Source organism: Agelaius phoeniceus, chromosome 3 (assembly GCF_051311805.1).
Source record: "Agelaius phoeniceus isolate bAgePho1 chromosome 3, bAgePho1.hap1, whole genome shotgun sequence".
Taxonomy (NCBI): domain Eukaryota; kingdom Metazoa; phylum Chordata; class Aves; order Passeriformes; family Icteridae; genus Agelaius; species Agelaius phoeniceus.
The window spans coordinates 109,332,193-109,354,882 of NC_135267.1; the positions used below are offsets into that span (position 1 = coordinate 109,332,193).

Genomic DNA, 22,690 nt, shown 5'->3' on the forward strand with positions numbered 1-22,690 from the left:
CAGGGGAGTGATCCTTTTAAGTCCTTCGCTTCGTCCCCACTTGTGAAATTTGTTGTGCCAGTGGGACGAGGCTGGCTATAAAACCCCAGCACCGGGGACCTCCACCCAGCTCGGGCAGGCTGCCAGCACATCTCTGCCGAGAGCAGCCCCGGGGAGATCCCCCCCTTCATCTCTGCCGGGCGGGGAGCTGCTTCTCTGGGGGAGGAGGATGGACCTGAGGTGTGCCTGGATGCTCTGCGTGCTCTGCCTCGCCCTCACCGCCCGAGCCTTTACCCAGCAACGCTTCAAGGAGGCGGTGCTGAAGCAGCTGGGGCTGTCCGAGGTCCCTAAACTTCATTCGAGAGACTTGGCGGATGTGGTTATCCCAGAGCACGTCAAGAACAAGTACATGTCCATGCTGAAGCGGCAGAGGGTGAAGCGCCGAGCCCTGCCGAGCCTGGCTGGCATCCTCAGGGGCATCCCGGGACACACAGGTAAGGTTTCTGCTGCTGGCAACATCCCAAGCATCCCAAGCATCCTGCTGCTGCCAGGGGAATCTGCCAGGGCTGGCAGCAGCATGGGCAGAGGCAAATCCCCGAGGGGAAAGGGGAATGAGGGTCGGGTTTGGCTCCGGAGCTCAGCTGGGCAGAGGAGGAGCGTGCGACAGCATCGAAAAGATTAACAAAGCACCCTCTGCACCTGGAGAGGGAGTCCCGCAGTCCTTCCAAAGGACAGGATGCTGCTGGAGCTTGATAGAAGCCTTGGTACCCTGGGAACAGTCTGGGCAGGCAGGGGGGAGTAAAAAAGTGCAAGCCACGGGTTTGGGTGAAATCTACAGCAAGTCCTCTAATAGGAATCACACCTCCTGGAGAATGTTTCACTTCTGCTCATCTCTTTTTTGTTTAGGTTTTTTTTTTCAGGAAAAATTACCAAGGAGGAAAAATAGCCATACAGATACAATAATGGCTGTACAAGGGCACTTAGAGCTTATTGTGCTTTCAAACGACATACACAGCACCCTGGGCAGCAAATGAAAATACTTTTTCATTCCAAGTGGTGCAGTTTCCTGCTTTCATGCCCAGCACTGGCACAGAGGTGCACACTTTTTGAGGTCTGCTCAATTTGGGGTCATGTTATGCCAGAGATTTAGTTCTTCCAAGCTGCCGAGGCTCAGACATAGGAGAATAATTAGGGCATTTGCAAGACATTGATTCAAGTATGCATTAGAAAAGGTGTGTTTAGGGGCTGTCTCTGCAGACTGGGAGCATGGAAGGAGTGTTTGTGATGATAATTGTGCATGAAATTGTGCATGATGATAATTGTCACCCCCAGCAGGGTGACAGTGACAGGCCATCCTTCTTGTCCCCAACTGCACAGGTATGACAGGGGAAGTCCTCCACTCGGACACAACCACGCGCCAGAAGCTGATGTTCGACATGGAGGGCAGAATACCCCAAAACAGCGAAGTCACGATGGCTGAGCTGAAACTCTTCAAAAAGCCCGTGGACAGAGCCAGCCTGCCTGCCAGGCAGTCCCACAGGCCCGTCTCCAACGCCAGAGTCAGCGTGTACTGGGTGCAGCAGCAGCACGATGGCACCAACAGCACCTCCCTGATAGATTCCAGGTGAGAAAGGGGCCTCTGCTGGAGTTACAGAGTTTGGGTCCTCTGCGGTGCATTTGGGTATTGTGTGGTTGTGCCTCAGCTCAGTCTGATGGGGTCTACATCTGTACAACCATGTTACATGGCCTCTAAACCCACAATGAGCTTTTAAGAGCAGATATCATGCTGAGATGGCAATATATGATGATTCTTTGAAATAATCTATGAAATGATGTAATTTGCTGCCACATCTTTCTCTCTAAAATCCCCCACCTAGTTCAATTCTGTGCCACTAATTCAAGTGGGTTACTGGCTGCTGGTCTTCTTTCCACTGGCCATTTTATTAGCTGGCTTAAACAAGTAAATGATGCAAAAATCATCTGACTCTGTAGTGGTGAGCTCTGTGGAAGTTTTGTAACCCTTGAAGGCAGAACTAGACTGGACTGGAAACTTATGGCCCTAGTGCAGCTCAGACAGGAGCAGGTGGGAGCCTGGTGTTCACCAAGTGTTGTCACCAATACTGAGGCTCCACATGACCCTGCACCACCTAAATTTTTGTATGAGCATGTAGAGAGGGGTTTTTTTCCTGACCCTTCAGTGTCTGTTAGATCTGCATTTGTCTTTTTGAGGTGACAATTAACTGCTGTGGGTGCTTGCCCAGAGCAAAAATGATCGTGTACTTAAGGCATGTGACAACCTACGGGAAGTGAATTATCCTGCTGCAATAACAGCGCTGCGAGCCCGGGATTTATCTGATGGACTTTTCTAATGCCAAGCCCTTGTCATGCAGGCTGGTTCCTATTCGTGAGTCGGGCTGGAAGAGCTTTGATGTGACCCAGGCCGTGCATTACTGGCTGCGAAGCAAGGGGCGGGAGCCGATGCTCCTGGAGGTGCGGGTGGAAGGGGAGAGGCTGGGCAGCCACGCCTCGGAAATGGCCAAAGCCGTGCGCTTCACCTCGCAGGACCCCAGGGACAAAGCCCTGGGCAAGCCCGAGCTGGTGCTCTACACCCTCAACTTGGATGACTACGGGTATGTAGGAAACCTAAAGCTGTAGTGCCTGTGAAAAACGCCAATCACTTGGTTTTAAAATTTTTAAAGTTTAATAGTATTAAAATGGTTATAAAAAATAGTAATACAATTAGAGTAATAATAATTTGGACAAATTGAATTAGGACAATATGAGACAATAAAGACAAAGAGTTAGGGACAGTCCGGGTACCTCTTTCTGGGCAAAATAAACCCGAAAAAGGACCCATGTTAACAGAGGATTAACCCTTAAAAGCAACAACCTGTTGCATATTCACACACTTCATACATGATGCATAAATTCCATTCAAACACAGGATTCTGTCTGGTCAGTGTCAACTTCTTCCTCCAAATCCTAACAGCACCTTCGAGGTGAGAAGAAGTTGGTTTCTTCTGATAAGAGAGCAATAAATTCTCTTTCTCTGAAAGATTGAGGTGTCCTGAGGCTGCTATCTTGCTGCAAGTTCTTTCTTTAAAAAAAAAGTATCTTACATAGCATTGTTTCTATTTTAACATTTTTATAACGTAAAAGTATATTTAACAACTACTTAAGAGAATTAATACAGCATTACTTTCTAACACAACACATACAATATTCATTTTAATATTTGCGAAAAGCAAATCCTAAAATATGCATTTTTTCACACTGCCTCTGGTGTAATTTTGTCCTTGAATTATTGGGGGGGGGAGAGGGCAAACCCCAAATTACTGGGGCGGGGGGGAGGGTAGGCAGCTCTTACCCGTACCAGTGTCCACCAGCTGTGAATGGAGTAGTTAGAAAGCTGCTGCTGAATCTCACCTCTCCTCTTCCCCTATCTGCTGTCTGAATACTCAAACCAACCCTGAGCAGGTTCCATGTCTCAGAGCCCACCTATGCTGCCAGCAGCAAGGATGATTTCTCCCACTCCCCAGTTTCCAGCTGCAGCACCCATTCCTGTTTCTTCTTTGGTATCCAGGAGCTCCGGGGACTGCAGGGAGGAGGCGGTGCTGGGGAAATCCACCTGCTGCCGGCAGAAGCACTACATCAGCCTGCGGGATCTGCCCTGGGTGCTGGAGCCGGCGGGCTTCCAGGCGTTCCGCTGCTCCGGGGGCTGCCTGCAGCCGCCGCGCCGCCCCGGCTCCGGGCAGCGCTCCTGCGCCGTGGCCGCCAGCTCGGCGCTGCCCATCATCTACCTCGTCAAGAGGGGCAACCACACCGAGGTCGAGGCGGCCGAGTTCCCCAACATGATCGTGGAGAGGTGCAGCTGTGTGGCGGACGGTGTGGCGCTGGTGTGAGGAGTGACGGCGTGGCTTGGGGTGTCATCCATTGCCTGCAGCCACGCCAAGAGCCACCCCGGCCCCGAGCCGCCGATGGAGGTCCTGGGGGGTTCCTGCCTGCACTGGGGCTCTGGTTTCCTGCAGAGAGAGTGCACTTGTCAGTGTAGATAGGCTCAGAGGAGTGTGCATTTCACATATGTGAGGGATACCTTAGGAGCCTAGTGCTTCTCAGGGCCTCCTTGGTGCCAGCTAAACTTCACTGAATTTATTTCAGACCGCAAAAGAACAAAATTCCATTCCTTCACCATCACCAGGTGAAGAACAAATTCGTGGGCTCAGCTTTTCATTCTTAGGCTGCTGGGTTTGGTCCTTGTCTGCCCAAGCTGTGTTTTTGGTGAGCTGGGGAGCAGAAGCACTTACATGTATATAAACTGTACACACACATGCACACATGTACAGAGTGTATGAATAAATGTGTGTATTGTCTACATACTGGATAGCTACATATTGATTACTTACATATATCTATATGTACATAAAATATTGCCTAGAGCTCAAAGGAGCATATTTATGTGCATATGTATTGCATGTACATATACATACCTACATGTACATAAAATATTATCTGAAACTCAAAGGCTTATATTTTTGGTCCCTGTACCACGGGCTTCACACAGTTTTAGGCAGAATTTAGAGTCCTGGAATCAACAGGAACATTAGGACTTGCTTGTGTGAGTAACAGTTTGTTTTTCTGATTCTGTATTACAGTTATTTCAATTTAGGGATATTTTTCAAGTTGTGTGTGCTTTCAAAATCAAGGAAACAATAAAATACAAGCATTAAAGTCACCATGTGTGTGCTTATATTTATTCTTAGATCTAAAATGGAGGGGGAAAGGTCTATCATGTTTCTGTGAGTATCCAGCGCCCAGCTCCCATAAAGATGCCTACAGGAACAGCTCTTCTCAGCTACCTGTGTGATTTTATCTGCTCCCCCAGGGGCTGGGCTGAATCGGCAGGCAGAGCAGAGCAGAGCCTTACACTGCCAGCGCTTCATCCTGAGCTGCTGCGCAGTTTAAGCCAACACTTTCCTAAAGAGAAAACCCTGAATCTTTTCTGCCAGCAGGAGGGGATGCTCCCCTCGGGAGCCGCAGCGGTGACAGAACCTGCAGGGCTCAGCTGGAGCTGCAGTGCAGGGAGGGATGAGCTGCGTCCCATCCCCTTCCTGCCCGTGAGAAGCATTTTAACCCTGACCCTTCCTCTTGGATATACCCTGGAGAAACGCTATGATCGTTATGGTTTAATCCCTTTATGAACTGTTCTGAGCTGCTGGCCACGGTGTCACCCATGCTAATTATTTCCACCTTTGTGTCAGACTTCTCTCCTCGGTTCATAACCCACTGAGATGGCTCTGGGGATGAAGCATTTGCTGCTGACCATCTCTGTTGGATGGTGGGGTGTGGTCCCCGAGGCTCTGGTTGAACCTGCTGCTGGTGCAAGGACTCTGAAATGCGTTTGTCTGGCTAGACAGGGTGACCATGGATGAGGGGAAAAGAGGGACCTGTTTGACTCTGCAGTGGCTATGTGCAATCCATCAGGAAATGTGAGTGTTCCTGTTGCTCTGCAGGACTCCAGCTCTGAGGTCACCCAGGCATCTCTGCCATCACCTCATGGGCAGGCTGGCACCTCTCACTTGTGTAAACATCTGTGGCAAAAGAGCTTTAAGGGGAGGAACAAGGGCAAAAGCACAGACTCACCGTTCACCAGCGCTGGCCTACAGCACCATGAGGCACTGGAGTCAGAACTGGAAGAGCCAAGAACGATCTCTGGCATTCCCTTCTCATGACTATGTATCTACCTAATGGCATCGGCATTCAGCCCCAGCTCCTCTCCACCCAGCTGGGGCAGGGCGCAGCCTGAAGGGCAGGAGCTCGGCCATCACCAGGAGGAGCAGAGCCGATGCTCCAGCCACACAAAGTGTTGGAGCTGGGGAACAAAGTGTTCGAGCTGGTTGCTGCCTGAGAATGAAGAGCATTAACCCTGGCTTCCCTCCAACCTCCAGCACTTGGACTCCAGCCATCATTCATCCTCCATCCCAGGGGAAATTCCGTGCAGTGCAGTCTGGGCAGGCTGTTCAGGGAAATGGGGAGCAGAGCATCCCAGGAGCAGCGGCGTGGGCGAGGCTCCTCCCTCCCCCAGGATCCTGCGCTGTGTCCGGCGCCCCTTGCTTTGAGTCTGGCTGCTTTTGCTGGGTGTCCTGCGGACAGGAGGGACACAGAAGCGAGCGGTGGGTCTGTGAGAATGTCTGTGACACCTGGAGGGCGGGGAAGGGGAGGTGGTGGCCAAGGAGACCTGGTCTTACTGTGGGGAGTGTTAAAAATAGGTTAGAAACTGCTGTAAAATAGTTGCTAGATTGTTAAGCATGTACTGTTAGATTGGTTATTGTGTGAAAAATGTGTATTTTATAATTGGCTTTTCGCAAATATTAAAATGAGTATTGTATGTGTTATGTTAGAAAGTTATGCTGTGTTAATTTTCTTAAGTAGTGTGTTAAATATAGTTTTAGGTTAAAACAAAATGTTAAAATAGAAACTATGCTATGTAAGATACTTTTTTAAAAAAGGACTTGCACAGAGATAGCAGCCACAGGACACCTAAATCTTTCAGAAAAAAAGAATTTATTGCTCTCTTAGCGAGTTCTTCCTGCCTCGCTCAGCCCTGAAGACACAGTCAGGATTCAGAGGAAGAAGTTGACACTGACCAAACAGAATCCTGTGTTTGAATGGAATTTATGCATCATGGATGAGGTGTATGAATATGCAACAGGCTGCTGCTTTTAAGGGTTAATCCTCTGTTAACGTGGGTCCTTTTTCGGGCTTATTTTGCCCAGAAAGAGGTACCTGGACTGTCCATAACTCTTGTGATTGGTGTTTTTCATAGTGATTATTTTGTAAAAGGGGTTAAAAGGGTAGTTGTAAGAAATAGGGTACTCAACAGTACCGTAACACACCTCAGAAAAGTGCACCACCCCCTTAGTGAAACCAGCCAGCCTGCACAGAACTGCAATGGGCCAATCAAGCGCCTTAAACCTTCATGCAAATGAAGGATCCAAAAAGAAACCAATCCAAAGGGACAAAAAACAGGATAAAAAGGGGCTTCTGACCCACTGAATTGTGCTGCTCCATCTGGGCCATCGGGGCCATCGCTGCTGAGAAGCCCCAGTGCCGGTGCTGCAGCATCCTCGATGGCAGCGCTCCAGCTCGGCCCTCGGCCCCCTTGCTTTAGGCCTTTCTTTTCTTATAATAAATGCTGAAATCACTTTAGTACTGGCAGCCTGCTCTCGTTTTTACCAGGGAGAGCTGTGGGTATTGCAGGGTGCATATCCTTGAGAGATAGAGCCCTGCCTGCCCCGCTGCCTGCATGGACGCTTGGATTTACCGCTGGGGCAGCTGCACGGATGTCACAGCATCTCTGCTGGGGCTGCTTTAGAACTTACACTGGGATTGAACCTCCCCACTTTTGGGGAGACAGGACACTGAGGAAAACGAGAGCAGGCTCCTGGTATTAAAGTGATTTCAGCATTTATTATAAGAAAAAGAAAGGACTAAAGCAAGGGGGCTGAGGGCCAAGCTGGAGTGCTCCCATCGAGGATGCTGCAGCACCGGCACTGGGGCTGCTCAGCAGCGATGGCCCCGATGTCCCAGATGGAGTGGCACAATTCAGTGGGTCAGAAGCCCCTTTTTATCCTGTTTTTTGTCCCTTTGGATTTGTTTCTTTTTGGATCCTTCATTTGCATGAAGGTTTAAGGTGCTATGGTACTGTTGAGTACTGTATTTCTTACAACTACCCTTTTAACCCCATTTACAAAATAATAACCAAACTAACAGTACATGCTTAATGATCTAACAATTATTTTACAACAGTTTCCAACCTATTTTTAACAACACTACTCCTCTAAACTCCAGATGGCTTTGCCATGAAAATGTTGCAGACTTGGAGGCTGGGCTGATGTGGAGAAGGCTCCAGAGACTTCTACACTGCGAACTCCTGGGTAGAAGGCTGTGGATGAAATATTGCCACACCTGGGACTTCTTCAGACATCAGCCCATGCTACAGGTAATTGTCTCCCAGCCTGTCATCCTCAATCCAGGCTGCATTTGCTGTGACACCTTCTGTGTGCTACTTGCATGGGTACAACTTGTAATGCACACGAAGGCTGCCAAGCTGTCATGTTCTCCTTTCCATCTGAGCAGCAGCACAGTCTCTGAGGAGAGGCAGAACATCTCACATACCTGGCAGCAGCGTGCTTCAGCACTGCCATTGATGCTGTGCTGTAATACAACAAAAAGGAAGGGCAGTGCAGGGGAGTAATGAGCCCCATATAGCCAGAAATTATTTCAAAAAATTGAAAGGTTTTTGTAAGGCAAAGCCACTGTTAAACCATCAGGCATCCTTTGTGAAAAATGCCAATCACTTGGTTTTAAAATTTTAAAAGTTTAATAGTAGTAAAATGGTTATAAAAATAGTACTATAATTACAGTAATAAATATTTGGACAATTAGGATTGGGACAATACGAGATAATAGAAACAAAGAGTTATGGACAGTCTGGGTACCTCTTTCTGGGCAAAATAAGCCTGAAAAAGGACCCACAAAAAAGGACCCATGTTAACAGAGGATTAATCCTTAAAAGCAACAGCCTGTTGCATATTCATACACCTCATCCATGATGCATAAATTCCATTCAAACACAGGATTCTGTCTAGTCAGTGTCAGCTTCTTCCTCTGAATCTTGACTGCATCCTCAGGGCTGAGCGAGGTGGGAAGAACTCAATAAGAGAGCAATAAATTCTCTTTCTCTGAAAGGTTGAGGTGTTCTATGGCTGCTATCTCAGTGGCAGTACCTCATTCCTCTCTTTTAAAAAAGTATCTTACATACATAGCTTCTATTTTAACATTATGTTATAACCGAAACTATATTTAACGCATTACTTAAGAAACTTAACACAGCATAACTTTCTAACACAACACATACAATATTCATTGTAATATTTGCAAAAAGCCAATCATAAAATAGGCATTTTTCACACTCCTGCACTGCTGAAAGCACAGAGCACCCAGGTGCTGCTCAGGGAACAGGAGGTGTGTGCTCTTCACCTGGAGGACTTCAAGAGCCCTGTCAGTCCCACTCCAGGTTAGGCTCTTGTGTGAGTGTTCGTGTGGCAGCTAAATCTTATCAGAAGCACGAGCTTATCATGAGTGCCTGCTCTGGGTGGCCCTCGTGGCAGTGCTCACAGGGTGACCTTAAGGGCCTGCAGTGGTTAATGGAGCTGGACATGGGGTCTGGAGCTGGTCCTGTCAGTCTCAGGAAAGCTTTCCTTTAGAGAGAGGCTTGCCCATGCCAGCAGCACTTTCCCTCTCCCTTATCTCTACCCATTATCTCCATTCCAGGAGAGAGAACAAAAGTTTCAAGCCACATTAAATGCCACTGCTGGCTGGACTACATTGCCCTGTGTGATCTTTCCATGGTTCCATTTAAATCAAAGCTGCTTTCCCATTTCCTTTCAAAATCTGTGAGAAGTTGCAGCTTTTCCCAGCTGGTGAGGCCTTATTTCCTCTCTCTCTCTCTTGTTTTTTCCCTTTTGCACTTCACAGACTCCTACCAAGGGTGTCTGACACTTTGCCTTTCAGGGCAGCCTCCTAATTGCCTGTGTAAGCAGCAAGGGGTGCCCAATCCACATCCCAGCAAAGGTGATAATCAGGGAGCTCCTCTGGCTTTGGCTGGCAGCTGCTGGAGTCTGGGAAAGGGGAACCGAGGGCAAACAGGGCTGGGGAGGTGATGGGAGTGGCAGGGAGTACGGCAGAGATCCTGCAGGGCTTTGATGTTTTTAGAGGATTTGGGCTCCTCTGTCCGCTCATGGAGCAGGTGTAGGAGAGCAGCATGAGCAAGCAGCACATTTCAGAATAAAACAGAATAAAGAGCTCATCAGGACTGCTGCCTCTGGCCTCTGGACATGCTCAGGCACTCCAGAACTGCTGGGGTGCCTTGGTTTCCTGTGGTAAAACCAGCAGGTGCAGAATGGCCAAGAAAGAGTTTTTAAGCTTGGCAGGAGATAACAGGTTATCAGGAGATGTTGGGCACTGGAAAGTCGTGTAAACCACCCACAGCTCTCAGTATTCTATTTTTGATAATTGTTGAATCAGGGTGGGGTTTTGTTTGTTTGTTTGGGTCTTTTTCCAAGCTATTTATTAGTTTTGTTTTAAAGCTTATCCTAAAGTTTATTTACGGGTTTTCTGTTTACATTTTCCCCTCTGATTTTAGCTATTAAAAAAATCTGCCTCTTTGGAAGCCTGGGATGCCTGTACTCCCTTTGAAGGTCTGTTTTCTGTTCTGCTGAAAATGAATGCAACCAGTTCATGATCATTACTTCCCAGGTGACTGCCAACTTCCAGCCCAGGGGTCAGTGGCCCTGTCACCCCTGGGAGGTGCCAGGTACCTGCTGGATGCTGGGTACAGCATCACACTGGCCATAATGTGCCATCTGTAACCACCAGACCTCAGAGAACTGTTTAGGTTGGAAAAAACCTCCAGGGGGATCATAGAGTCCATTAACCCAACACTGCCAAGCCCACCACTAAACCATGGCCCACAGGTATCCACAGGGATGGTGACTCACTCACCTCCCTGGGCAGCCTGCTTGTGTTCTCACTGAGGTGTGTAATGCTCCCAGCAGATGTTTCACAAGCTGGCTGGCTCCTTATAAACACTCCTCTTCTCTCCATAGAGCCCAGACAGGTCTTTCAAGAGCTCCTTGCTCCTTTCTGCCCTGCAAGTTTTGTGCAAATTCCTGATTCCCTGTGCCAGGTTAGAGAAGCAGGCCAGGCAGCTCCTGCATTCAGGCCACTGGGACAATTTCCAAGTGTGAAAAATGCCAATCACTTGTTCTTTAAAATTTTAAAAGTCTAATGATAATAAAATGGTTATAAAAACAGTAATATAATTAGAGTAATAATAATTTGGACAATTTGGATTAGAACAGTACCAGACAATAAAAATAAGGAGTTATGGACAGTCAGGGTACCTCTTTCTGGGCAAAATAAGCCCAAAAAAGGACCCACGTTAACAGAGGATTAATCCTTAAAAACAACACCCTGTTGAATATTCATACATCTCACACATGATGCATAAATTCCATTCAAACACAGGATTCTGTCTGGTCAGTGCCAGCTTCTTCCTCTGAATCCTGACTGCATCTTCAGGGCTGAGTGAGGTGGGAAGAAGTTCTGTTCTCCTGATAATAGAGCAATAAATTCTCTTTCTCTGAAAGATTGAGGTGTCCTGTGGCTGCTATCTGGGTGCAAGTACCCCATTCCTTTCTTAAAAAAAATATCTCATACACATAGTTTCTATTTTAACATTTTGTTATAACCTAAACTATATTTAACACACTACTTAAAAAAATTAACACAGCATAACTTTCTAACATAACACATATAATATTCATTTCAATATTTGCAAAAGGCCAATATAAAATACACATTTCTCACACAAGCATGCACAGCTGCTGGCTCTAAACCCGGACTAACTATCCTGGTTTAGCCCAGCCTTTAGCAGAGCTGGAAAGCTGTGGTGCCTGTCCAGCCCCTCCTCTACAGCCGGGTGAGCTCAGAGTTGTCACCTCCCTCCCTTCAGGTGTCATTAGGCACGTTAATCTGCAAAGCCACCCTAAGTGCTCCGCTATAACAAAACCCAAACCAGCCGAGGTGGCGGTGCTAACAGGGGTGCAGGCATTACCATTTCCAGATAGATGTTTTGGAGAAAGCTTTAGGGTTTAAAAACAGCACCTGCCCGAGAACAGGCATCGCTATAAACCAACCTTTCAAATGCCAGCATTGTCCAGAAAGCAAAATGTTGGACAAGAATGAGCTGCAGGGGGATCAGAGGGATTGATTGTGGCTGTTTCAGGAACAGGCAGAATGGCGTAAAGGTGGGGAAAAATGTGTATTTTATGATTGGCTTTTTGCAAATATTAAAATGAATATTGTATGTGTTATGTTAGAAAGTTATGCTGTATTAATTTTTTTAAGTAGTGTGTTAAATATAGTTTAGGTTATAACATAATGTTAAAATAGAAACGATGCCATGTAAGATACTTTTTTTAAAGAAAGGACTCGCACTGAGATAGTAGCCACTGGACACCTCAATCTTTCAGAGAAAGAGAATTTATTGCTCCATTATCAGGAGACATGAACTTCTTCCCGCCTCACTCAGCTCTGAAGACGCCGTTAGGATTCAGAGGAAGAAGTTGACACTGACCAGACAGAATCCTGTGTTTGAATGGAATTTATGCATCATGGATGAGGTGTATGAATATGCAACAGGCTGTTGCTTTTAAGGGTTAATCCTCTGTTAACGTGGGTCCTTTTTTGGGCTTATTTTGCCCAGAAAGAGGTACCCAGACTGTCCATAACTCTTTGTTTTTATTGTCTCATATTGTCCTAATCCTAATTGTCCAAATATTTATTATTCTAATTATATTACTATTTTTATAACCATTTTACTACTATTAAACTTTTTAAATTTTAAACCCAAGTGACTGGCGTTTTTCACAAAGGTGTGACCCATGTCCCTGCTCCTCAGCAGCCCCCCCTCAGGTGCCCTGTGCGGAGGGACGGGGCTTTGGCAGCGCTGCTGGGATCGGACCCATCCTCCGTGTCAGCCCAGTGCCACCTACAGCAGCCAGAGCAGAAGCTGCAGCCCCGGCAAACCGATGGAAATAATTCCAGCACCTCCAGCAAAAGGCGTGTTCACATCACTGAGTGCCCTTTGAGGAACCAGAGCAGAAGCTGCAGCCCCGGCAAACCGATGGAGGCAATTCCAGCACCTCCAGCAAAAGGCGTGTTCACATTGATAGTAAAAGATTTTAAAATCATAGAAAATTCAGGGAGTTAGAGAGAAAGTTAGGCTTAGTAGGCACTGGGAATATGCTAGGCCTTGTATTTGCTAGATCATGTGAAACTGCACCTGTGTAGTCAGTATATGATAAATAATTGTTAGATGTGATTAGATGTAATTATTGTTTAAAGAATCATGAGAAACTCTAACACACTTTAACACGCTACTTAAGAAAATTAATACAGCATAACTTTCTAACATAACACATATAATATTCATTTTAATATTTGCAAAAAGCCACTCATAAAATACACATTTTTCACACAAGCACACATATTTGCTAGATCATGCGAAACTGCGCCTGTGTAGTCAGTATATGATAAAGGATGTAATTGTTAGATGGGATTAGATATAATTATTGTTTAAAAAATCATGAGAAATTATGTTAGGGGTTTGAGGGGGATCACGAGAAATCCATGCTTGGATGAATACAATAGAACAATGTGAGTTTATTAATTAATATGTAAGTTATATAATGAGAGAATATGAAACATGTTCAGCTCAAAACCACGTCAGGTCAGGTTTGGGTCTGTGCACGCCTGACACCCAGAGCTCTTCAATAAAAGCACCTGCATATAATCATTCTGTGATTATGAGTTCCTGAACACTAACAACATCACTGAGTGGCCTTTGAGGAACTTGTTAGCACCGTGCAGGTGAGGGCAATGGAATGGAACCTTTTAGCAGCTGTTATTGTGTCTGCTGGTGGTGGTATTGCTAAACCTCCAGTGGTTCCTTCCCTCTATGACCTGTCCTGTTCCCTGCTGTTTTGTGTATTAGATGCACTCATCTTTCTTTCCAGAGAAGAGATGGATCCCTGTGAAGTGAGGAAAAGCCCTCTCTCAGGCTTGTGCCAGTGTTTTCACTCATTACTTTTTTTCAGTCAGTAACTCTGAAATGCCAGTGAAACACGAGGCAGTGCTTAGGTCCTTGAAATAAATGCATTTAAAATGACACTTCAGAAGTGTGACATCTGTAAGTCACACCACTTGCTTTTTGGGGAAGTGATTCCATAGGAGAATTACTATTTTTTCTGGGAAGATATTCACAGTTTTGGTGCATTTACAACCAGAAACATCTTTGAAATCTAAAGTTACATAAATACTCAGGAAAAGACAGACACAGGCTGCAAACTGCATTATCCTCTTGCCCTGGACTAGAAAGATCACCTCTGTTCTGATGCCCTTCTCCTACAGAAATTGCCCATATAACACTGGAACTGGTTCAGTTTATTTTTTTTTCCAGCTGTTGACTTTCCTGTTCTTGTCCAAATTCTTAAAAAGCTTCAAGCCCTTCACCTACTTGTTTCTCTTCTGTTGAAAGATCAGTCTAAGTCCTGTTGTTACCCAGCTGTTTTCAAAAGGATGCCCTTTGAGCATGTGAAAGTCCTGAATTGCCAGTGGGCACCCCTCTGGCTCTGCAGACACAATAATGCTCTAGGCTAATCCTCTATGTGGGAAGATCCTAGAGCAAATGCTTGTTCCTTTTTTAACTCAGCAGGAGCTAAACAATTTCAAAATAAAATTGCCAAAGTGTGGAGCTGGTTCAAGGTACAGCTGTTGCCCTCTAAAATAGATGTAGGGCATTTCTTTTAATTCTGGCACTACTGAAGATGCAGTTGGTCAATAGTGGTTGGTGCTACTGGTGCTTTAAAATATCCTAACCAGTGTTTTTATGTAATCCTTCTGTTGTGCTGGCACAAATTTGCTAGAGCCACATCAGGGAACTCATTTGGTTTAATAAGGAACACACAACACTAAAGGCAAGTGTGTGACACACAGGGTAGGCTTGGAAGTGGCTGCATCAGTACAAACTGAAGCAAGAGAGAACTGCAGTGAGGGGAAATAACTTGGGTAGAGTTGCTGCCAAAACACACCACTAAAATGGTCAATTCACTTTTGTCTCACATTCCCCTTCCCATACTAAAAAGGAGCTCGAGTGTGCTCAAAGAGCTGGAGGCTCTTTTGTCCCACACATTGTCACTGCCTTTCAGAGAGCTGGTGACATCAAAGCTTTGCCACCTGGGCAGGGACTGCCAGATTTAACATCCCCACCCTCTGGATTTACACCAGCAAAACTTCAACAGGCCAAGGTGACCTCCCAAGCACCCTGCATCCCAGTTTCCTAATGAAACAGTCAGTAAACACACCCATTTCCCTTCCACACAGAGTCCACTTGTCCTGTCACAACCTCCATGAGATGTGATTTGCAGAGCCTCAGTGTTTCTCTTCTCCCTCCAATACCCTGTGGAACAGATTCCCAAGCACTGTGTCTATGATGATATCCTTCCCACCTGCCCATCCTTTCCAAAACTCCTTGGGAAGCTTGTGGATGTGAGTTCAGAAGCTGGGGATACTCAGTTGAAAGGATACCAAGAGCTTTTATTTAATGACATCAAATACACATGCAAAAAAAGGTAAATATTCCCAAATCTAACCAGAGGTTTTCCCTTTAGGGGGCTTTGCAAATAAGGATGGCTTGATCTGGTCTCTAGACAGACCTCTCACTGAAAAAAGCCTTGCTGCTCTTTCCTTCAAAGTGCCTCCACATTTCAGTCCCAAAGACATCAATCCCATCTTCAGTTTCTCCAAACCCAGGGCTTCCAGTTCAGCAGCAGAGTTGAAGGCCAGCAGATCTATTGGTTCTATCTCCTGAAAAGAGAAAAACAATTGAGAAAAACATTCAAGAAAAACAGGAGTTCAAGAAGACAATGGAGTTCATTTGGACAATGCTTTCAGGCACATGGTGTGATTCTTGGGGCTGTCCTGTGCAGGCCCAGGAGCTGGACTTTTGACTCTTGTGGGTCCCTTAGACCTCAGAAGATTCTATGATTATCCCAGGAAAGTTCAATACTCCCAAGAAAACTGAATGAAAAACATCAGTTTGCCATCTTGCCCAGCAGTTCAGTAGCTTAACCTTGGCTTCCAAAGGCACAGCAAAGCTGACAGCCCCTTTTTAGCCTGATGCAGAATATAACCAATACACCTCCAGCAGGAGCAGGAAGGAGGATTAAAGTTATTTCTAATGCAGTTATGCTGTAATTAAAGAAATTTATTAAGAAGCATCTCTTTTTAGTAAGATTAACCCCAAAAAAACAAGTTGTGAAGTTCACATCTCATCCTGCCACTAAAAGAAAATGTGGATTAAAATTTCATTTTCACAAGGAAATTGGTATATTTGCAAACTGACTGAAGGTAAAAAGGACCCCTACAGATAGTCTAGTCCAATCCAGAGCCTTGTCTACAAAAGACCATGGAATAGATGGGATAATTCAAATGCTGGAATTTACTAACACACTATAAAGGACACCAAAATCTAAGCCCATTTTGTTCAAAATTTAAATGGACATACTGCTCTTATAGTCTGTACCCAGAGCAAGGAATAACAGCAGTGGGAATGAGAGAACTCCCCTTATGCACTTGGCAAAAACAATTCTTGCCAGTAAAATCAGAACCTTTGTCCTGCTAAGCATACACAACCCCAACTGGTTACCTCATTATTCTCACCCTACTTCTAAAAAAAAAAAAAAAGGAAAATTCATCAAGGACTACTATAAAAATATTTCCACCTGCAATAACAATCTGCCACAGCATTGGTGGAGTTTCCTGTTCTAGGAATAGAAAGTCTCACAAATACTGAGCAAAAGGTAAACAGTGAAGAATGGTAAACATCCTGTTTAAAACTTGCCAGCTCTAATAGTACAGTAGATGACAAAGTCCTAATTGATCAGATTACATCCTTGGTCTTTTCCCCACTGACCTGTAATGAACTTTCACACATCAGAGTTCATTTGTGCTAGTGGCAGACTTTACACCCAAGGTGAAAAAAGGCAGAAAATCCCAGTAATAACTCCCTAGCCTGAAAAAAGGAGCTACACTTTTTTTTTTTATTGCTAGAGTAAGGCCAGATTCATTATCCCCACAAATCTTTAACAGTAATATTTTGGAAGGACCCATAAAGCAGAAGTATTGGAACCTTTTGCTGCCCAACATCAGTTGGGCTTTCATCAATCCAGTGGGAAAAGCCACATTGCTGGAGCTTTTTTGCTTCTTCAGCTCATTTTGTCCTACTTACTGTGCTCTGGGACTGGTTTGTTTCCTGTGCCTTAGCAGGAACATTTTCTTGTTCTTCTTTCTGAGCTTGAGTCACTCCATTCCTTCCTTGGGTGTCTTCCTTTGGGGCCTCTGTCATTTTGCTGTTTTCTCCAGACAGAATTTCAGCCTGCCCACCTGTGCACACCTCTCCTTGCAGATCTCCTCCAGGAGCTTCTGGCTGCTCCAGTGGTTTCTCACTTGCACTGGTAGATGGACTGTCCTCTGCTGAAGCCACAGAGCTGCTTGAACACTCAGCTGGATTTCCAACACTTCCATTAGCACTGCTGCCTGATGGACAACTTCTGTCAGATGTACAAGGGGAGTCATCCTTATTGTCATCCTCACAGCCTGAGCCTGTGGCCTCATCCAACCCTGGCCTGGCACAGGGAATATGTTACAAATTAACATGCATCTATCTTAACTTTTTGTCTTTTAAATATATTCTTTTAAATTGCCAGATTTCTCTTTCCAAAACCATCCTCAGAGAGATATAAGGAGCTACTCCAACAGCTATTTAGGTTAGTTTAGTTAATGGAAGAGCTATCAATATTGAAAAGGAGCTTCAAATGCCCAAAACAGGTATTACAGCATTCCCAATACAGAAATGACTGGAATTTTTGACTTCTCTTCCATGTTACATTAGATGAAAGATGCCAGGGGAGAAAACCAATCTTTTTAAGTTAATTGTAAATTATAATTAATTTATGAAGAAAAGGATAATAGGAAGTAGTAGAATATAATCACTTAGAAGGGGTGGGGGAAAAAAAGTGTCTATTTTTGCAAATGAAGTTTTTCTGCTCCATCTGGGACAGAATTATAGGAATGCAGAAATTTTTACTTTCAGTTCTTCGATTTAATCAGTTCAGTTTTCTTATTTCAAGTCTACATCTCAGACTAGACTCTGCTTACTTGCATGTATCTAACTTTACATCCTCTTTAAGGCTTAAGGCTGCAGTATAAAAACAAGGTATAACTCTTACCAAGGACATTTTCTTTTTTCAGGTTTTGTTTCGCTCTTCCCAGGCTCACCCGGGCGTTTCCGACTCTTGCCACTTTCTGATGACATTGCTTTGCTGGCAATAACCTGCAAGCCTTCAAAAGAAATTTGAAAGTGAACTTCATCAGGACACAACTAATGTTTGCTGTAAATGCTACTTGTCTTTTCACTTCAGATGCAATTTAAAACACTAGTGGAAAGAATCACTATTGGTGATATAGACTCAAAGCTTGAACATAAACTGAGTAGCAGCAAAACCTTTCCTACATGGATTTACTAAGAGTCAATTAAAATTGGATTCCTGAACTGAACTATCAGGTTCTTCATCCCATTCAGCCTCAAGTTTCACTATCTAGCTGACAGCAAGAGAACAATATAGGGATAAACAAAGTAACTACAAAGACCAGGAAGTGAAACAAGGTATTCTGCAGCTGGATCCAATATCTAGTTTTTAATGTACAACCCAAACCCTTTATAGTTTCACTGGGTAATTCTTACTCACAGAATCTGGCTCTTAATCCCAAAATTAATCTCAATCTTAAACTCAGAATCTGGCTAGGTGACCTAGCTAAGCAAGGTGAAGCATCACTTGTATAATGTCACACAGTTCAGTGTGTGAAAAATGCCTGCCAAATATTTCAATATTTGCAAAAATGGCTTTTTGCAAATATTGAAATTAATATTAATGTGTTATGTTAGAAAGTTATGCTGTATTAATTCTCTTAAGTAGTGTGTTAAATACAGTTTTAGGTTATAACATAATGTTAAAATAGAAACTATGCTATGTAAGATACTTTTTTTCTAAAGAGAGGACTGGCACTGAGATAGCAGCCACAGGACACCTCAATCTTTCAGAGAAAGGGAATTTATTGCTCCATTATCAGGAGAAATGAACTTCTTCCCACCTCACTCAGGTTTGAAGATGCAGTCAGGATTCAGAGGAAGAAGCTGACACTGACCAGACAGAATCCTGTGTTTGAATGGAATTTATGCATCATGTATGAGGTGTATGAATATGCAACAGGTTATTGTTTTTAAGGGTTAATCCTCTGTTAACGTGGGTCCTTTTTTGGGCTTATTTTGCCCAGAAAGAGGTACCTGGACTGTCCATAACTCTTTGTATTTATTGTCTCATATTGTCCTAATTCAAATTGTCCAAATTATTATTACTGTAATTTCATTACTATTTTATAACCATTTTATTCCTATTAAACTTTTAAAATTTTAAAGAACAAGTGATTGACGTTTTTCACAAGTGGAATTTAACAGACACTGCAGACAAAGAGGAAAAATTAAACAAATTTCAGCAAATTTCTCTGAAATTTAAGATCTCATTTAACTGAAAAAAAACGACCAATTCTTTTTTAAATTTTCCTACTGGGGTGAGGCTAGAGAGGCTCTCAGCGTGCAGTGTGCTGCCGTACCGATGCGCAGCGACTCCTCCTGGCGCTCGGCCATCTCTCGGTACTGCCGCTCGTACTCGGGGTCGGTGAACGTGTGCCGCGGCTCCGCCAGCTTCCGCTGCAGCCTCTCCAGCCGCCGCTGCTCCTTCTCCGCCTCCCGCTCCGCCTGCTTCTTCACCCACTCCGCCATCCTGCGGCGACACCAGCCCACATCAGCGCTCACAGCGGCAACAGCAGCTCCCTGCCCGGCACCGCAGAACGCTCCCACCCCGGCTAGGCTGGGAGGCAATGGGAAATGACAACACCACCCAGCAGAATGACTGAGGAAACCGACAGGGACTCTGCTACAGAGAGGAGAGCAGGGTTTATTCTGAAAGCCAGAAACAGCAGTTCACACATCCCCAAGACTGTGGTCCTGCAGCTTCAGAGAGAACTGTGAGAATTGCACATGAGGAATTGTGAATTGTGCACCAAGAGGTGCAGAACAGTCTCTCAGACTCAGGCTGCAGTAAAATCACATCTGTTTTTGCAATAACAGAATTACAGTCAGGAAAGCCCTGCTGGCTTCCAGTCCACCTGCACTTAAGATTTCACTTCTGCTCTTTTTAGTACTCAAAACACCATTTCATTGCTACAACAGGCAACCATTTGACCTCTTTTGTAAACTACAGGATGAGGTTGTTTTATAATTTCAGCCTCTGAGGAAATGCCTTACGCTTTCTCATGATTGACATCCCTCAGTCTCCTCCCACTGAGATCCCGACACGCCTCTCTGTTTGTGGTCTTCTCAATCTGAGCACCCAGGGCTCGCAGCATCGACCCAAACCCTTCCAGAGGAAAAAAGTGAACAGGAATTAGCTACACAGGAACATCTTGTCAATGTAAGGAGCCCAGCTTAGGTTGAATTCTGAGATCTTGGCATTTATATATATTTTTTTAAATAATAGAACATAAAGTCACTACTGAGATCTTGGCATTTATATTATGTTTTTTAAATAATAGAACATAAAGTCACTACTGAGATCTTGGCATTTATATATATACACATATTTAAATAATAGAAGATAAAGTCAACTAGGTCACATAACACACTCAAATCACAGACTATTTGTACCTGAAATATTTGTCCTAAGTGACCACTGAATGAAACTTGGCAGCCTAAGGTGACAGGTCCTTTTCAACACAATTTCAACTCTGAAGTCACTTTGGTGCATGCTACAGACTTCTACCAACAGAGATAAGCTGAAAAGGGATCTGAGGAAGATCTGGACTTCTTCAGCTTCCCTGGTCAATCCTCAGCTTTGCACAAACACTTGGGTTTTAGCTCAGAGACTTTGTATCAGTCATACACACAACAAGAGGTCTGCCAGTATCTGAGGACTCCTGCTATCAGTACAGACTATGGAACAGCAGCAGTTTTTTAACCTAAGAATCTAATCACTAAGAAGCAGAATCAACAACAAACCTCCTTTTCCAGCACAGAGCCTCGGCTCCAGGCTATAAACAACTCCACTCTGCAACTCATCTTCATCGCTGACCAGTCGCCCATTACACTTCACATACAAGCTTTCTTCTGGGATGTTCTAAAAACACAGCAAAATTGAGTCAGATCATTGAGCCAGAAAAAATGAAACATTCTGACAAAGAAAACCATTAAGCAGTTGTGTTTTCTTCCTTCCAGAGAGGAGCAAAAAAAATGAGACAATCTGAAAAGCACGAACACTCTCTAATGGTGCTTGTTTTAATTTCTGGTTACCAAAGGACTGAATACAGTCTAAATCAGCTTGCAAACATGAATGGGGAAAAACTGTACAATGGGAAAAATTCAGAAACAACCTGTGATGATCTGACCATAACCTTCATTCCCTGTCCTCCAGTGCCACTAGTGGGAAGGAGATAAGGGGAGAGAAAGAAAGAGTGAGGGGAGGAGGGAAGGCGTTTTTAGGATTTCTTTTACCTCTCATAATCCTACCCTGATTTTGACTGGTAACAAATGAAGTTCATTTCCCTAAGTCAAGTCTGTTTTGCCTGTGATGCTGACAGCTGAGAGATCACCCTGTCCTTATCTCGACCTTTGACCCCTTTTGTTACATTTTTCTCTCTCCTGTCCAGCTGAGAAGAGAAAGGAGAAAGCACCTGGAGTCCTGCCAGGGTCAACCCAACTGTTTATATATAAACACACACACATATGCATATACATATATGTGTATATATATATATGTACATATATACACATATATGTTTATATGTACACATATATATACACATATATATACATATATATAGATATATATATACACATATATATATACACACATATACACACACACACATATATATATATATATATAAAACACGCTGATAAGAGGCTACAGGACTCTCTTACAGCAAACCCTGCTGCTCAGCTAAGCGACAGCACCGACAGCAAGGTGCGCACAGATGCGGATCGCGACTGCCCTTCCGCGGGTGCGGGCGGGAGAGGCCGCGGGCGGCCTGCGCAGCGCCGCCGGCACCGGAAGCGCAGCGCCTCCCGAGGCCGGAGGGCCCCACACCGCTCCCCGCTGCCCCGGCACTCACCAGCTCCCGGGCGCGGTGGCGGCGGAGGCAGAGCACGGAGCCGCCCCCGGGGGGCAGCGGCAGCGGCCGCACCCGCGGCCCCAGCGGGTCCCGCACCCACAGCGAGCCCGGCCCCAGCGCCGCCATCGCTGCGGCCCCAGCGGTCACGTGACGCGGAGGTGGGCGGGGCGATGGGGCCGCGGCCGCTCCCCCTCAGCCCCGCCCGGCGCCTCCCGGCCCGTTTTTATCGCGTTTTATAATTCGCGGTTCCTTATGCGAACGGTTCAAGGCGAATCCGAGGAGCCTTGATCCCGTTCTAATCCGCGGGATTCCTGCAGCCCGGCGGGTTGTGCGGCCTTTCCCGAGCCCGTCACGGGCGGAGCCGCGCCGTGGCTCCCGCTGGCGGCGGCGGCGGCGGAGGGAGAGCGGGGAGGGAGCGCTCGCGCCCCCTCAGGGCCGGGCCCGGGGCGCCGCGGGGGCACCGCCAAGCACCGCCAGTGTCGCAAGTGTAGGAAATGCAGCCGAGACGGGCAACCCTGCATTGTCCGGGCAAATACGGTGCAAATTTCACGCGAGCATTTGCAGCGCGTCCCTGTGGATCCTTCGCCTTGTTTACTCCCACACGCGGTTTCGCGTAGGGATGGGAACAGGCCCAGAACTCCGGTATATGGGGGAGATGAGTCTGGATCGCATAACACACTCAAATCACAGGCTATTTGTACCTGAAATATTTGTCCTAAGTGACCACTGAATGAAACTTGGCAGCCTGAAGTGACAGGTCCTTTTCAACACAATTTCAACACTGAAGTCACTTTGGTGCGTG

The 22,690-nt window shown here is 45.5% G+C and overlaps 2 protein-coding genes and 1 long non-coding RNA gene across 4 annotated transcripts; 2 read left to right on the forward strand and 1 right to left on the reverse strand.

Moving 5' to 3' along the window:
• The first annotated feature begins 208 nt into the window (after window positions 1–208).
• LEFTY1 (left-right determination factor 1) lies at window positions 209–4,705 on the forward strand. Its single transcript, XM_054630053.2, has 4 exons — window positions 209–473; window positions 1,357–1,603; window positions 2,370–2,609; window positions 3,563–4,705. Exons 1-4 carry the CDS (start codon window positions 209–211, stop codon window positions 3,879–3,881), a joined length of 1,071 nt encoding a protein of 356 aa, XP_054486028.2. The 3' UTR covers window positions 3,882–4,705.
• A 1,150-nt stretch (window positions 4,706–5,855) lies between these two features.
• On the forward strand, window positions 5,856–13,396 carry LOC143693640 (uncharacterized). Its single transcript, XR_013181560.1, has 2 exons — window positions 5,856–6,149; window positions 12,506–13,396. It is a non-coding gene; the product is annotated as an uncharacterized LOC143693640 (long non-coding RNA).
• A 1,781-nt stretch (window positions 13,397–15,177) lies between these two features.
• On the reverse strand, window positions 15,178–22,061 carry SDE2 (spliceosome associated SDE2). Of its 2 annotated transcripts, XM_054628994.2 has the most exons (7): window positions 21,889–22,061; window positions 20,777–20,894; window positions 20,027–20,138; window positions 19,333–19,502; window positions 17,892–18,003; window positions 16,892–17,288; window positions 15,178–15,468 (listed from the first exon to the last, which is right to left on the reverse strand). In XM_054628994.2, exons 1-7 carry the CDS (start codon window positions 22,012–22,014, stop codon window positions 15,250–15,252), a joined length of 1,254 nt encoding a protein of 417 aa, XP_054484969.2. In that variant the 5' UTR covers window positions 22,015–22,061; the 3' UTR covers window positions 15,178–15,249. The 2 variants fall into 2 exon arrangements, with proteins under 2 accessions (XP_054484969.2, XP_054484970.2); XM_054628995.2 differs by lacking the exons at window positions 20,777–20,894; window positions 21,889–22,061 and adding an exon at window positions 20,426–20,744.
• Window positions 22,062–22,690: the final 629 nt, after the last annotated feature.

Excerpts from the sequence above, each read along its gene's own strand:
- SDE2 (XM_054628994.2), bottom strand. The coding sequence starts at position 22,014 with ATGGCGGCGCTGGGGCCGGGCTCGCTGTGGGTGCGGGACCCGCTGGGG. Across the intron at positions 19,503-20,026 it reads GATGTCAATCATGAGAAAGC|GATGGCGGAGTGGGTGAAGA; the intron begins GTAAGGCATTTC and ends GTGTCGCCGCAG. Across the intron at positions 15,469-16,891 it reads CAAACCAGTCCCAGAGCACA|GAGATAGAACCAATAGATCT; the intron begins GTAAGTAGGACA and ends TTCTCTTTTCAG.
- LEFTY1 (XM_054630053.2), top strand. The coding sequence starts at position 209 with ATGGACCTGAGGTGTGCCTGGATGCTCTGCGTGCTCTGCCTCGCCCTC. Across the intron at positions 1,604-2,369 it reads ACCTCCCTGATAGATTCCAG|GCTGGTTCCTATTCGTGAGT; the intron begins GTGAGAAAGGGG and ends CTTGTCATGCAG. Across the intron at positions 2,610-3,562 it reads CTCAACTTGGATGACTACGG|GAGCTCCGGGGACTGCAGGG; the intron begins GTATGTAGGAAA and ends TTTGGTATCCAG.